Below are 17,321 nucleotides of genomic sequence, written 5' to 3'. Positions count from 1 at the left end.
GTAGCTAGGACATGGTTTTGAGTTGTATTCAAAAGAGTGCAAAGCAGTATCTAAGTTCAATGTAGTCTGCATTTAAATAATAACGGAGAGCAGATTTTTTTTCAACACATTTCTAAATACAATAGTTTTAATAACTCATCTCTAATGACTGATTTATTTTATCTTTGCCATGATGACAGTACATAATATTTTACTAGATATTTTTAAAAACACTTCTATAAAGCTTAAAGTGACATTTAAAGGCTTAACTAGGTTTATTAGGTTGACTAGGCAGGTTAGGGTAATTAGGCAAGAAAAAGTATAACAATGGTTTGTTCTGTAGAATTTAGAGAAAAAAAATAGCTTAAAGGGGCTAATGATATTGTCCTTAAAATGACTTTTAAAAAATTAAAAACTGCTTTTATTCTAGCCAAAACAAATAAGACTTTCTCTAGAAGAAAGAATATTATCAGACATACAGTACTGTGAAAATGTCCTTGCTTTGTTAAGCATTATTTGTGAAATCTAAAAAAAAAGAAGAGAAAAATTTAAAGGGGGCTAATAATTCTGACTTCAACTGTATATATATATATATATATATATATATATATATATATATATATATATATATATATATATACACACACACACACACGCACACACACGCACACACACACACACACACACACACACACACACACACACACACACACACACACACACACACACACACACACACACACACACACACACGTTTGTTTTTGTGAAAAGTGGGGACATTACATAAGTTTCCATTCATTTTATACTGTCCAAACCGTATATTATATTGCCCTCACCCCACCCCACCCCTAAACCCAACCATCACAGGAGACTGTGTGCAGCTTTACTCTCTAATTAAACTCATTCTGTAGGATTTATAAGCATTTTGAGAAATGAGGACGTCACCAATGTCCTCATATTTCACCTCCTTTTTGTAATACCTGTGTCATACCCATGTCATTATACAGATTTGTGTCCTGATATGTCACAAAAACACGTACACACACACACACACACACACACACACACACACACACACACACACACACACACACACACACACACACACAGTTGAAGTTAGAATTACTAATCCCCCTATGAATTTTTTTCTTCTTTTCAAAATATTTCTCAAATGATGTTTAACAGAGCAAGGAAGTTTTCACAGTATGTCTGATAATATTTTTTCTATTTAGAGAAAGTCTTATTTGTTTTATTTTGGCTAGAATAGCAGTTTTTACTTTTTTAAAAAACATTTTAAGGACAATATTATTAGCCTCTTTAATCTATATTTTTTAATAGTCTACAAAACAAACCATCATTATAAAATAACTTGGCTAATTACCCTAACCTGCCTAGTTAACCTCATGAACCTAGTTAAGCCTTTAAATGTCACTTTAAGCTGTATAGAAGTGTCTTGAAAAATATCTAGTCTAATATTAATATAGTAAAAAAATCAGTTATTAGAAATGAATTCCTAAAATTAATATGTTTAGAAATGAAAAAATATTCTCTCCCTTAAACAATATTTGGGGGAAAAATAAACAGGGGGGTTGATATTTCAGGGGGCTAATAATTCTGATTTCGACTGTATATATAAGCCGAAAAGAAATATATAATATACACACACACACACACACCCATGTATACAGTGGAAGGCAAAATGATAGGCTCTATTCTAATGATCTAGGCGCAAAGTTTAAAGCGCATAGTCCAAAAGCATTAAAGGCATGTCCAAATCCACTTTTGCTATTTTAATGATGGAAAAATACAGTTTGTGCCCTTGTTACATTTTAATTAAGTTGTTTAGGGCAAATAAACGTAACACTTATAATATTAAATTAATACTGAGTAGATGGATGTAAAATATACCAGGATACAAAATTTACATTCAATTCGTTTATTCTAGGAGAAGAAAAATGAAGCCAACAAAAAAGAGGCTTACATGAGTGCGCTTTGTACAATGTGAATGGTCTAACAGGGTTGAGCTTATTCTCTTAATGAGTTATGGCTGTGTTTTGAGAATAAACCAATCAGAGTCTCATCTCTCATTCCCTTTAAGAGTCAGTTGCGCTGCTCCATGGCACATTTGCTATTTACATGACGGACTTTGTAAGTGGAAAAACTGAACACTTCACTAGTGAGAAAACAGTTAAACAGAGCATCTGCAGCGCAAGGATAAAGAATGAGCCTCCTATAATCAGCCTCTTTACTTTCTCTTTCTCTCTTTCGTGGATAAGGAAACAGTGTTGTATGCACTCCACTGAAGACATCCATTAGCCTACATAATAAATTTAGTTTGTTAGGCTCAATTCAGTTCTAATTTCCAGCAAACTAATAAAGTGTGGTCAAAAACTGAGTTATATCCAAACACAAGCCCTATTTTTTTGCCCAATATGATCCAAACTCCCACAGGTGGACAAATGTAAGCTTGTTTTTAATAAATCAAATATAAATATGAACATAATAAGTAATACTACTGATAATAATAACATTATACAAAAGCAAACTGTCAAGAATAACTGACAAATGCTGCTCGACATGAAGAAGGCACAGAGGCAGTGTTTTTTTATTTATGTATAAAATAACCATTTATGTAATATTTTAATCCTTCAATTCTTTTTCATTTGTAAAGATATTTGTGTATTGCTGTACATCCTGTGTGTCTTAAGCATTGTGTGAGCACTTAAGGTTCAGAACTTACGCGCTCTGCGTTGGACTTTAGACCTGCTTTTAGCTGGTCTATTGCAGTCTATTTTAGTTACTCAAAATAGTAATGCGCCAACAATGCACCTTAACACACCTCTTTTCTAGACAGCACACCCATGAGTCCACAAAGTAGCGCAAATGGATTTGCTATTTAAACAATGTGGTGCAAAACGTAAATAATTATGGTTGCGCAGGTCTGAAAATAGCGATAAATCGACCCAAACATGTCTTGTGCCTTATTACGCCGGGTGTATGATAGAGCCCTATATCTTAAATTTTTAGGTGAACTATACCTTTAAGACACAATGCTAAATTGAGTCTCAAACAACTGCTAAAAGATGAGCTGTTTTTTGCAAAAAAATAATAAGAAAGCCAACAACAAACAGCAAAATAAATAAAAAAAATAACGTAAGCAAGAACTGCAAAGCTGTACGATGTCCCATTGATAGTTTTATCACATAAATGATTCCGAAGTAATGATTATACAACAGCTGATCAACGAGTGAAGTGATCTGTAAAAAGCGAATGAGTTTGTCCATCACTGAAGCTGAAATGACAGTGATCAGCCCTTGTGAGCTGATGATATGAATGTGATGCCGTCCGCAAACTGACCTTCCCTTTCTCCCTTTAGGAGAGCTCAGAAAGAAACACAGACTACCAGGAGACAGTCTGCTGCCTCTGAGCAACCAGCACAGAGAAAACACACACACCACACACACACACAGTGTTAGGAACTTAGGACCTAGTACTGATTAATATAACATCTCAATAGGACTCAGTAGAAACTGTCATTGTACTTGAATGATATCTTACTGTGAATTAGCCATAGTCTTACCTGGATGTTCTCTTATCTGATTGGATGCTCTCATTGTCTGCTAAGTTCAGGGAGGCGAGTGATATGCTGGACACAGAATATCCACGAGGACGTGACCCTGTACACATAAAGACACAGTTTTACGCATAATCATATACACATTTTTCCTGTTTTTAGCCTGATGTGGCAAATATTCATACTTTTTTAAGTGTAAAGTTTTAATAGAGTTAAAAAAAAAGATGTACCCACAGGTTAAAATTAATAGTTCTTATAAACAGAACAAAACTTTGCAAATGCTTCATACACAAAATGTGCAATATTTGTTAAATTAAATTTGCAATTATTTTTCAAATATACAGTGTAAAAAATAATTGTAAAAATTGTCTATATATACTTGTGTGTGTGTGTGTGTGTATATATATATATACTGTATCTATATATATATATATATATATATATATATATATATATATATATATATATATATATATATATATATATATATATATATATATATATTTACAGTTGAAGTCAGAATTATTAGCCCCCCTGAAATATTAGCACCCGTTTATTTTTTCCCCGATTTCGGTTTAGCAGAGATTTTTTCAACACGTTGGGAAATGTTTACAAAAGAAAAAAAAATAAATAAAGGGGGGCTAATAATTCTGATCTCAACTGTATATACTAGACATACTGTTTCAGTAAACAATGATTCTTTGAGCCCATGTCTAAAATGCAATTTACATGTTTTAATGCATTAAAATTGTATAATAGTATTTAAAGTTATAGAACATTACACTATTACATCAAATAATTATGATTTAAAATATTAAAATACAGTTGAAGTCAGAATTATTAGCCCCCCTTTGTTTTTTTCATTTTTTAAATATTTCCCAAACGATGTTTAACAAAGTATAGGCATTTTCAAATTATGTCTGATAATGTTTTTTCTTCTGTTATATTTAGGCTAGAATAAAATCAGTTTTTATTTTTTTAAAAACCATTTTAAGGACAATATCATTAGCCCCTTTAAGCTAATTTTATTTTCGATTGTCTACAGAACAAACCATCGTTATACAATAGCTTGCTTAATTACTCTAACTTGCCTAACCTAATTAACCTAGTTAAGCCTTTAAATGTCACTTTAAGCTGTATAGAAGTGTCTTAAAAATATCTAGTCAAATATTATCTACTGTCATCATGGCAAAGATAAAATAAATCAGTTATTATAGATGAGTTTTGAATCTCTCCGTTTAACAGAAATTGGGGAAAAAATAAACAGGGGGGCTAATAATTTAGGGGGGCTCATAATTTTGACTTCAGCTGTTGGTAAAATTTGTTTAAAACTACCCAAATTCTATATTGTCTTTAGCAGGTTTAAAATGTCATCGACAATACCCAGATAGCAGGTAGTAATTGGCCCGAGCTCGTCTGCCCTTCGGCACCTCCGGCTCCGAGTGCGGCCTGCAGCTCGCTTGCACGTATGCGTTTGTGATGTGGAATTTATTCTGATCAAGTTTATTTAAAAATAAGTTTGTCTTTATAATTCTGCAATTTTATATTTATATATTTTTTTGGATATTATTATTAGTATTTTAATGTTTTATTAAAAGATGTTTCAAGATGTTTCTTCAGAATTTGGCAGTTCTTTTTACAATTTTAACTTGTACATTTTACGGATTGTCATTGGTATTTGTAAGATGTTTCTTGCTATATCTTAAATTGCTTTCTATATTCAGGTTTCTATAAAATTTAGCTGTTTTAAGATGTGTCTTGAACAATATTTTAATTCAAGTCTATTGGGAAAACGGGGTTGTTTTAAAAACTTCTTTGTATGTGTGCAAATTCAGATTTTTTCTTTAAATCTTCCTGTGTGTCTTTCTTGTGTAGTTTAATTGTTGTTTTTATATTGATGTTCTTGTGCATTACAAAATTATTTATTAAATTTTAGTACTATTGTTTTCTTGCAATCAATAAACGTTTATCATTCATTTATTTATTTTGTCCTTTGTTTGATTATTTTCGTTATAGGATATGTATGCTGTGTGCATTTTAGTCAAAGGTTAAACGCAGCGCCTACACTTTGTGTTTACATTATAGCCTGCGTTTGCTGTTATATAAATTCAAATGGTTGTAATACTGTAACTGCCCATGATTTAATGCACTCGCCTTGCTTGCCATAATTGGAGTCACCACAGGAGGGCGCTCTAGACTAATAGGATTTAAGTGAGACAAAGCAGAGTAAGAGCAATTCACGTTTGTTCACGAGCTAACAGGTACAGCTCGGAAGAATGCCTTGAGCTTTTAGTGTCCTTTCGGCAAGCAGAGCGAGGTATGTTTTGTTTATTGTTTGATTTATTTGGAAAATGTTAGATGTTTTGTAAATGTTTGTTGTTTATTTTTTTATGTTGTTTGTTTGTTTTCTCTAGTTTTACGGTGCTTTTGGTGCCTTTGGTCTTTTGATGCTTCGATGTATACAACAAAGAACTGAGAAAATGACGATTTATGCGATGAACTTTATTGCATCCAAGTAAACCATTTTAAATGCACCCGTCAAAAACTCTCTGCCTATTTATTGAAAGCTGAATGGCTGCTACAGTAAAACTCGCTCTGCTTGCCGAAAGGACACTAAAAGCTCAAGGCATTCTTCCGAGCTGTACCTGTTAGCTTGTGAACAAATGTGAATTGCTCTTACTCTGCTTTGTCTCACTTAAATCCTATTAGTCAAGAGCGCCCTGGTGTGGTGACTCCCATTATGGCAAGCAAAGCGAGTGTATTAAATCATGGGCAGTTCAAATACCATGTATCAAGTACCAATGTGTTTCCAAAAGGTTTTATATCAAGGTATATAAAGACTGCTCCGGGCCACAGCACACATTACTCTCGGGCCGATTCTGGCTCTGGCCTGAGTGCGGCAACCGGAGTCGGGCCGAGGGGTAAGTCTCCGGCAGGCGAGAATCTGGCCCGAGTGTATTTTGCTATCTGGGTACTGTCATGCACACTAGCAGCTTATAATGTACTGTACTGTGTATTTATAAAGCACATTTATTGTGTAAGGCCATACAACTAAAGTGCTTCACAATCATGAGGGGGGTCTCTCCACACCACCACTAGTGTGCAGCATCCACTTGGATGATGTGACGGTAGCCACAGGACAACGACACCAGTGCGCTCACCACACACCAGCAATAGATGGAGTGGAGAGATGGTGATAGAGCCAATTCGGTGGATGGGTATGATTGGGAGGCCATGATGGGTGAGGGCTAAGGGAGAGATTTTGCATAGGACACCGGGGTTCCACCTCTACTCCTTTATCAGTAATGCCATGAGATTTTTAATAATCACAGAGATTTAAGGCCTCGGTTTAACATCTCATCTGAAAGCTTGTATTGGTGTTGTACCTGTGGCTGTCCGTGCTGGAGGTTTTGGAGACTCCATGATGTCTCTATGCATAGATTTGGGCCGTGGCTTCTTCTGCTTGGCTCCAGAAGGACTGGGCTTAATGACACTGTCCATGTCCTCCATCAGTTTTAGCTGCTTCCTCCTCATATGCTCATGTTTTATGTACTCCCGTCTCGCCTTCTCGTCCTCCTTCTTCTGACGTTCCTCTTCCACTTTCATTCTGAATCAAGGATCCAGCAAATATGCACAGGTTTAATTGTGTAAGTTTAATGACACAGTAACATGGGTTAATGTTGGGCAGTGCAAGTTCTACTAACAAGAAGTGTGGATGAACAGGTTTAGCTTTTAAAATGACCTGTGGTCTGTCTGTCATCAATAACAAATGTTCAAAAAAAATAATACTAATATTTCATTAACTCCAATAATTACAATTACATTTTTTGTATTCTGATATTTGGCACCAGTTTATCAGGATGGGAAAATTTTGTTTTCTTTGACTCATTGGACAGAAATGGTACTTTATTTGCAAATGTTTTTTGTAATATTCCAGCTTAATTAAAATTTTTAGATGAAAAGATGGCTGATGACTGTTAAAAATGTTTTTTTTTAAACTAATTAAACTTTAAATTACATTTAAATTACAAATTACAATACATACCTCCATTTTGCATTTTCAACACGTATAGTCTTTAAAGGGCACCTATTTTATCCCTTTTTGAAGATTGAGGATAAGTCTTTAGTGTCTCCAAAATGTGTTAGCTCAAAACACCCATCAGATTATTTATTATGCCTTTCTGAATCAGGGAAATTTGAGCTGTTATGGCAGTGTAGCTGTTACTGTTGTCAGTAATTTTAATGCAAATGAGCTGGTTCTCCCCCGCTAACTGTTCTTAAGTGGTTAAACTCATGTTCAGGGGCGAGGCAGTGGCGCAGTGCTGTCGCCTCACAGCAAGAAGGTTGCTAGGTCGCTGATTCGAACCTCAGCTCAGTTGGCGTTTCTGTGTGGAGTTTGCATGGAGTTTCCTCCGGGTGCTCCGGTTTCCCCCATAGTCCAAAGACATGCGGTACAGATGAATTGGGTAGGCTAAATTGTCCGTAGTGTATGAGTGTGTGTGTGAATGTGTCTGTGGATGTTTCCCAGAGATGGGTTGCTGCTGGAAGGGCATCCGCTGAGTAAAAAACTTGCAGGATAAGTTGGCGGTTCATTCCGCTGTGGCGACCCCGGATTAATAAAGGGACTAAGCTGACAAAAAAATGAATGACTCATGTTCAGTTCAGCGCTTCCCTGAAGCGCACCTGTCAATCATTCTTCATTCATTCATAATTCAAATTGCGTTAGAAAAACTTTCTAAAAGATGATCGGTTTCTGTTAGTTTAAATAATCCATGGAGAAATGCATTTAGTTTTGCATTAAATGGATTTATTTTGACCTGCAGCAAGGAGCTTGTTGCTGTTTCTAAATCCTGTTGCGCTATCAGCAGATCGCATCCGCAACACTGGAGTAGAAAGGGGTAATTCCCACACAAAGTAGGCCTACCTGAAACTTTAAATTAGAAAAGGCTCAATAATACATTGGACAGATCCTTAATGCACATATTTCTTCCCCTTGTGCTGATAATTACTAAAAAATGAAAAAACTAAAAAATGTTTATCCGATTAAATAGAGTCGGGCCGACATCTCTCATAATTCCGATAAGTAACTCAAACTGTCGGTCGACAAATGCAGATTTGGGTTTTTGCGCATCTCTGTTAACGCATATCCGTAGTTAGCGTGTGAATGCCTGCCGCGCGTGCACGCCTAGATGAGTGACACGTGGACGTGAGACTGTCAGTTAATGGGTTGTCTGCTGTCGTGTCGCTTGTGATTTCAAGAGGCGTGGCTTTGAAACACAGTGCCTCCCTGCCGTCCAAAGCTAATATGCTATCCGATTAGCATTTTGGCAGATCACCTACTGCACCTTTAAGTAAAACTGGCCTCAGACGGTTTTGTTTGGTTTGCGTCAAACCCGCAGTAAAATATCAAGCTAGCTTCATGTTTTAGTTAGATTGTGCCATCTGTCATGTATAGTAGGCTTATAGGTAGGCCCACACGGAATCTGTGCGCGCAGAATTCCGCTGATTTTCCGCAGATTTTCCGCAGAATTCCGCAGATTTCTGCAGTTTTTTTGCCCATTATAAATTCTGTTTATTTACTTGAGTAAATGTGCAAATCGGAATTTATTCAGTTTTTATTCAGTAATTTATTACTTTTTATTTAATATAATAAAGTGTAAGTTATGATACTCCGCTGGATACTCCCAAAATAATTCCGGCAGAAATCCGCAGATTTTTACCAAAATTCTCTGCAGAAATAGCAAAAAATATCCGCAGATTCCGTTTGACCCTATTTATAGGTCTGTTATTTTTACTAAAGAATATATATTTTTTGAGTTTATCACCAGAACTATAGAAACTGTAAAAATAAAAAAATATATATATAAAAAAAAAAAAACGGCACAGTATCGGGATCAGATCTGTATCGGTCGATAATTAAAAATTTTTGTATCGAAATCGGATCGATTCCAAAAAAATGGTATTGGTGCATCCCTAACAGTGACAGACAAGAAGGAAGCAGATCTCCCTTAATACAGAAAGAACTTTCTCAGCGGTTATTTGATATGCAATGAGGCACACACAATGTCCTTATAAAGCATGCACACACGCACGCACACGCACACGCACGTTTAGCTTTAAACTGTCTTTTTTGACATTTGGTTGTGGTGATGAATTTTGTAACGATTTTTCTGTCTTTATTACAAACATGCACTGTTTTAAAAATGGTTTAAACTTATAAAACTCATTCTTGAGGTGCAGATGATCACAGAGAGCTGAACAGATCTTTTAAATGTGGTTGCTTTGTGCAAGGCCTGTCTTGTGGATATGATTATATGTGTTACTATGGAGACATGTTAATACGCATCTGTCAATCAATTTGGAGGGCAGGGAAAACACACTTTTACATCACGTTGCGGTCAGCCTCAAAAGGATTAGGCTCCTATTTTAACATCAGGAAATTAAATAAAGAAACTTAGTGTTCATATCATCCCAATATGACTGTGAACACACTATACCTACACACAGTTCAGTCCAAACAGCTTACAAAAGATGATTTTTATTATAGGTTTCCTTTAAGATATTTTCTTTGGATTTGCACAACCCAGCTTATGGAGTTAATGAAGTATGTGCAATTTTAATAAGTGTCATTTATCTTTTAGATCTTTTGCACTTATTTGCTTTTTTGTTCATTGCTTCAACAAATATTTGTTCAGCTTAAGTAAAAAAGGAGTTAAGATTCTGTAATTGAGCCATCCTGACAACCACATTTGGTTGCTATGTGCATTTGACCTTTCTCTGTAGTGTTGGTGTATATTCATACCGTGCTGCTTCTTTCTTCTGTTCTATCTCAGCCTCCTGTTGCTGTTTCTTTATCTGCATCTCCTTCTCCCTCCGCAGCCTCTTCTCCATCAGAGCTGCTTTCTTCTGTGCAATGTCCTCCTCTCCCTGCAGGTCATCCTGAGTCACAGCCAAGAAAAACAAAAATTTTTAAAACAAAGAAGGTCCATGTCATGAAAGCACGTATTTAAGATGATTTTAATTCAAATAAAACAACTCAAAAGACTAATTTAGATTATTTGAATATGCTTTTTTGGTGCTCAAAAATTCTTTCATCTTCTGTTATCTTTTGTAAAATTTGAAGTGTTTTTACTGACACCTTTTTGTTCAATTTAATGTCTCCAAGGTGAATAATTTCTCTATTTTCTGTACTTATCATGCCAAATTTGTAAAAAAAAGAAAAAAAAAAGTACCACAAAATTTTTTTTTTGCAGAAACCGTTTTCAACATTCATAATTACAAATGTGTCCAGGGACGAACTTAGTGATTTGGGGGGGCCTAGCATTGAAAATCAAAACGTTCTCTTTCTTTTTTTCTTTGTAGAAGCATTTTTTTGGTAATTTTATTAACTTTTAAATATATATTTAAAGCGGAAACTTTCTATTTTTAATATAAAACTGAATACTAAAAAAGAAGTGACTTTGGGAAGTTTAGCCACTTTTTTATATCCTCTTTTCTCTTTTCAGCACGGCTGGGGGTTTCATTGTTTGTCTTATTTCTATTTTTTCCCCAAATGTTCTCAAAATTCACCCTCTTGCACACTTTATCTACTTTTATACTCTACTCGGATCACTGGCTATATTTATATAGTATATATTAGCAGCTTAATAGTAATATTTAATCAATTACTTCCCTTCAATGTCGGAACAGATCCACACACCACTGCTGGATGGCGCCACTAACTCGGTTTAGTGCTCTTGTGTCCATAAAATATTTTTTTTCCCTGTAATTTAGTCTTTATTCCAACATGATAAATAAAGTACTAGTCAGTCAACAATTAGAACTGTTTTAAGCCATTAAATCGCTTAAAGGGTCATGACACCCCCCACTTTCGGTTCAGGTCCACCTCAGAATTTTTTCAAAAGATGCATCATAGTGGGCGTGGAGCTCCGCGAGCAAAGGGCAGGAGTGGGCGTGGCCAGCAGAGCAGGGGAGAAGGAGGAGAGCGAGCAACTGTTGTCAGTTGATTCACAAAATTAGACAAACCAAGCGGAGAACCATGATTTTATAGTTTACAAAGTTAAAATGCAAAGAAATAAACAGCAATTTAATGCCCTGCTACATTTGTAATTTTATATAGCTACACATAACCACAATTTATATCATTATAAAGATAATCGTGTTCATATAAACACTAAATGAGGACTTTTTCCTCAGTCCTCCTGTCTGAATGCAGACTCAGTGCAGCAGGTCTCTGCCCTGACTATTTTAACCATTAGACCTGCTGGTAATCTGGAGGATTTAGGCGAACACAGCAGCACGGCGATGTGTCTAAATGTGAAATAACTCCTGATAAAAGACAACCATTCTCCAAATCCGTACTGCTCTCCCGACAAAAATGCTTGCAGCACACACACAACTTTGCTGTATCGGCCCTGACAGGATTACAGGGAAAAACATGCAACAAACCCTGTGGATCATGGAAACAAACACATACGACCCTTCATGAACACTAAATACTGCACGCCGTGGGTCCGCGGACGTGCCTCACCCAGTCATCAACGTAGGATTTCACAGCTGAGCCAGGTCTGCTTTGTCTTCGGAAAGCTTGTGCAGTCATGAATAATTAAGAAGCCGGCTCTTCTCATGGGATAAGAAAACTCTGCTATAAATAATAATGAGAAACCGACGCATCATCTTTGCACCTGCAGTTCTGCGCTACGACGCCGATTTTGATCCCGCCCAAAAATCATTTTAAACCCGGAAGCTGAAATTAGCTGACAAAAGCTCAAAATTATCCAGTTTTTCCCACAATTAAAGCTAACAGATTCTAACATAGTCTTAACTGATGCTCAACACACACAAATCTGTTAAAATCTCAAAAGTACTTGAGGGTTTCGTGAACCTTTAAAGGCCTTAAAATATTAAGTCCAGTTGAATTGAGTAGCCTAATATAACATTTCTCCCTGAAAAAAAATATCATACATCCCAGTTTATCACTTTTACTTTCCTTTGGCTTTGTCTCTGCTTTTTAATAGTTTTTTATTAATCACGTATAAAACTGTAATATCATTTAAACTTATGAAATTTTCAGGTATTAAACTTCAGGTGCTCGGCTGTAGCACTGAATAAATGAAGACTTGGACAAATGACTTGCAGAGGATAATAACAAATGTGTGTCCTGCGGTTTTATTTATAAAAATGTACATAGAGCGCATGTGGTCGTAAAAAGTGTGGGGAAAAGTGTGCACAGTAGTGCACGCATTCAAAACGATTTCAATATCTTGCATTTTGTCAGTGCCTTCCTCATATGAGCAGATCATAGGACTATACGATGGAAGATTTATAAAGAGCTATATGACTAATATAAGCTAATATAGGACTACTCCAGTCTTCAGTGGTTAATCAAATGATGTTAAATGTTAATACTGTTAATTAAAGCAGCAAGTTCAGCGAAAATGTCAGTAAACCCTCACTGCTTTAACATGCAATATTTGAGTCTCACCTTGTAGAAGAACCCACAGCACATCTTCTGATCTGGTTTGGATCCTAGTCCAGTCTCTGTTTCCCTGCTGCTCTCCAACTCATGTCCATCCAGAGGCTTCAGAACCGAGAGAGGCACCTCAATTAAATCCTTACTCTCCTCAGACTCTTCTTCATTTGTGTTCCCACTGGCCGTGACCTCAGATGTCAATGCTTTTGTGAGTTTGTCACTCTCTCCAGCACCTCTTTTTTCCTCTTTCTGTTTTTCACTCATCTGATCTGCAGCTGTGTCTTTGGATTCAGGTTTACATGGCTTTTCTTTATCGCTTTGCTCTTTACTTAAAGCTCTTTCATCAGATCCCAAATAGGCGAATGAACTGATTTGCGGCTGACTTGGTAAGACACGTCTAAGTCGAGGAAGGCTGTCCACTGACTGCGGCGTGTTAAGCATGCGGCTGAAGGAAGTGACCTTAAGGTCGTTGGGTCTTGGCGTTCGTGGTGTCCTTGCATGAAAAGATGCTGATTTCCTTTTGATTGTAGAAGGTGAGCGGTGTGTAGTGCGCGGAGAGCCGGTGGATGATAAAATAGGAGAGAGCGATCCCACCGAACCTCGGCCAACTACACTGCTACTGCGCAATTCACGAAATTGTTTCCGCGGTGAAGGATCTGGTGGTGAAATCACCCAACTCTGGTGTTCACGCATCTGCATGATTCGCTCCTGCTGTTGTGCCAACCGCTGCATCTCCGACTGCAGGAAGCCCAGAGACGTGTTCAAGCGTTCAATTGACCGAGTATACTCTGTCAGGTCCACCTCTACTCCTGCATCCTCGAGAGGAGATTTTGGTGGAGCGCCATCTGGTCGGCATCTCTCAAGCCTAGCATTGGAATCGTTTAAAGTTAAGGGTGACTTTTGGGGTTCTGGATCATTGGTTGTCTTTTCTCGACCATCCGGGCCTTCACTGCTGCCCCCAAGTGGCGAAACGACTCCTTTACGTCTGACCACATTGAGGAAGGCGGTTCTGCCCATTCGTTGACGGTGACGCGTAAAAGCAGCTTCCACTTTCTTTTTCTGGGCCTCGATGGCTCTGCGTTTCTCTTCCAGCTTCATCTTCAACTGCACCATTTCAGATGCCAGAAGGTGTGAAGGATCACGAGGGGATGTGATTCGAGCAGGACTATGTGTGTCAGGAGTAACTGACCGAACTGTCCCATATGCTCCTGGAGTTGTGGCGTTCAGTTCAGCAGTTTCAGGTGTGTTTCCACCACTGCCACTGCTGCGGCCATCGCCGTGGTTTAGTTTGCGAAACTTCTGTTCGGCAAAGCTGGTCATGCGTATCGCTGAGCCCAATGAGGAGGCCATGCTGGTTGCCAAAGATCTTGTTCCTAAAAGACTTGGGCACGGATTGCCGGACGTGTCTGGAAGTGGACAGGAACGAGCCTCATAGTCCTGGTCCATGTCTGAGTAGTCCTTCAAGGACGAATCCTCATCCTGTCCATCCTGAATGTCCTCTGTACGTACGTGGATTCCAGTGTCCATGTCAGTAGACGTGGAATTCAGGTCAGCATCATCTGCTCTGGCCTTGTTAAGTGAGTCCTCTGGTTCATTGGGGTCAGAGGCAGAGTTAGAGGAAGATGGGTTGTGCAAGAAAAAGGCGCTGTCCCCAGATGGTGGCGGCAAGCTGCTCTGGGGTCGCTCAGAGTCATGGATGATCTTCAGGGCTTCTTCTATACTAGGAGTGCTGGGCTGAGCATCATACGGAGGACTTGGGTTACCTGTCGATACACCGTTTGTATACCTGAAACATGGGAAATTCATTCATTGTAGTGAATTTAGTTTAGCAAAACAATAAGGTTACAAATGTGGCAGATCAGACACATAATTACTTTGCTTTTTCAACAAATAATACACCATCAGCCTCAACTACCAACAAAAGACTGGATGGTCAGTGTGTAATATGTTTCCAAGGTACTTACGACATGAAAGACTGCCTGCTTTAAATGGACACAATGACATGGTCAAGCTTCTTTACAACTTGCTTAAGACTTAAATAATGCTTTTAAAGCTTTTAATGTAAACCTCTACTCCCTTTTTGTGTGTAATTAGGTGTTTTGCAACAAGTCTCTTGCTCATGTATTAAAATTATGTTTTAATCCTCCTGCAATCAATGTTTTAACGTTACCACAGCTAAACAAGATTGTACATAGTTCATGTTTGATGTCCCTGGAGAGCTAATAGGGTGGACTGAACGATCGTTGACTTTTTATGTTAATACTAGGGATGTAACGGTATCAGAATTTCACGGTACGGTAATACCTCGGTATAAATGTCACGGTACGGTATTTATTGAATCATTTACAGGAAAAAAAAAACTTTTGAAAATACTCCAAAAAAGTGCCAAAAGTGTCAATGACATACAAATTAGCCATCTATCTGTTAGCTTTGAAACAGGAACTTCAATTTTAATAACAAAAAATTATTAAACCATGTAAAAAAATAAAGTTTCAATTTAGTATTGTTGAAAACTCATCACATTCAACATTTAATCACTCACTTAGATAGAGATGGGTTTAAAGAAAAATTATCATATAATTATAATCTGGTAAAAGATTGTATCTCTGGGTATTTACAATGTCCCCTGCAACAGAAAAAAACCCTCTCATTTGGGACTGAGGTTTCTGGGACAAGAGAGATATGACTTGGCCCATGTTGACAGCAGTGGGGTAACGTTGTGCATTGTCTTTCCCCCACTTGAGAAGACAAACCATGAGTGAGATAGAGGTCTCTTTGCGGTACAAGTCAATGTCTGCATCAATCTGAACAGTGTGCTGTGTTTCTGCAGTCCCCATGACTGTTATTAGTCGTATTCCCCAACTTGCAGGCACGTGCACACATAGGGCTCAACCTGTGCAGTGCGCATGCCCTTTTTAGTCTTGGATAGAAAATGCCCTTCCAAAACGATCAAAAGTGCCCCCGCGACGCGACACAACCTCCGTCCAGTCCAGCCCTTCAGTAGGCGCGCGACAACACCTCTCGAGTATGCGCGCTCAACCCCCCCTCGGCGCTTTACAATACGAGCGCCACAACACAGCTGATCAGAACGCGCGCGACAGCACCGCTATTCAGCACGCGCGCGGCGACAACACCCACTTTAGGTTCGATCATTTCCATCTTTTTTTCATCTCCGCTTCTAGCAGCACACTCCATTTCCGCATTACTGGATCTGTAGCGACAACAGACCGCAAAGGATTATGGCCACGCCGGGGCTGATGGGAAATGAAGTTTCAGCTACCTCCCGTTCGCTTCATTCGCCTGAGCAAATTTTCTCTGAAGACCTATAGTTTTACCGAGTCATGCGACTTCGGTAATATCGAAAAAATTTAATATTGCGGTATGACGGTATTTACAATACCGTTACATCCCTAGTTAATACGCATGCAACATATTAACATTTTAAGAAACTTTAAACATTTCTGAATCAACATTCACACAGAATGCATATGCAAATCACCAAGCTTTTCAACAAAGGCCCATACAACTATAACAACCTTATTGCTAAGCTCCTGAGGGAGTTACAGTCCACCCTTATAAAAGCTGGTCACTAAGGCTGTGCCCCAGAGAACTCCAGAAGAAAAAGAATGAGAACTGACACAGACCCCAAATGAGAGACTTGTTCCGTTTAAGCTCAGGACAAGCTTAGGGTCCAGTGAAGAGACTTGAACCCTGGGAAAATGGGTTAACCACATAGATCAGACATTCTCATCTCTGATACCTTTCTTTTCTTTCCGTTGAGAGTCTAGTTAAATATAGCGTGCGGCGAACCCAGAAGTCAACACGACTAGTCCTTTTGCCGCCTCAAAAACTTGAAAAGACAGACTACACCCCACTCCAAGCCTCACAGGAAAAAGAGCTGACCACCATCTAACTACAGTACGTGGGGAACTAAGCTCAACAGAGGGAGCTCTTCAAATCACACAAAAAACGCAAGAAAAGCCCTTAGATTACCCCTGAACTGGTGTAAACTATATGTAACCCTAAAGAAACCATAGAAGTGTTAAATTGATTATTTGTGTTTCGCTTGGTTTCGTCTTATAAAATCCAAGCTTTTTCCATCATTACACTCTCACAAATTCTTTCTTTACTCTTCTCTACAATATGTATGAATGTGTGTTTGCGTTAGGTGTTAGTTTCTGTTAGATTAGTCAATAAAGATTCATTGTGTATAAAGAAAGGTGCCTTTGCATATTTATGAATCCAATGCTTTAAACTTCGATCTTGTTACCCTGCTTAAACAAAAGTGGGCTTTAT

At 37.9% G+C, this 17,321-nt stretch overlaps 1 protein-coding gene across 8 annotated transcripts in view; it reads right to left on the bottom strand.

The window, feature by feature from the left end:
- camsap2b (calmodulin regulated spectrin-associated protein family, member 2b) overlaps positions 1 to 17,321 on the bottom strand; it is an 84,320-nt gene that overhangs the window by 9,353 nt on the left and 57,646 nt on the right. For 6 of the 8 annotated variants that reach the window (XM_073929893.1, XM_073929897.1, XM_073929901.1 and 3 more), the window contains exons 12-15: positions 13,038 to 14,811; positions 10,356 to 10,492; positions 6,940 to 7,160; positions 3,560 to 3,656 (exon numbers count right to left, since the gene is read on the bottom strand). In XM_073929893.1, coding sequence (XP_073785994.1) covers positions 3,560 to 3,656; positions 6,940 to 7,160; positions 10,356 to 10,492; positions 13,038 to 14,811 — 2,229 coding nt within the window. Of the gene's footprint in view, positions 1 to 3,336; positions 3,403 to 3,559; positions 3,657 to 6,939; positions 7,161 to 10,355; positions 10,493 to 13,037; positions 14,812 to 17,321 lie in introns of all 8 variants that reach the window. The other 2 variants (XM_073929865.1, XM_073929876.1) reach the window with 1 other exon arrangement.

Source organism: Danio rerio, chromosome 2 (assembly GCF_049306965.1).
Source record: "Danio rerio strain Tuebingen ecotype United States chromosome 2, GRCz12tu, whole genome shotgun sequence".
Classification (NCBI taxonomy): Eukaryota; Metazoa; Chordata; class Actinopteri; order Cypriniformes; family Danionidae; genus Danio; species Danio rerio.
The sequence above is the reverse complement of the archived record's forward strand: the minus strand, read 5'-3'. Positions and strand labels throughout refer to the sequence as shown.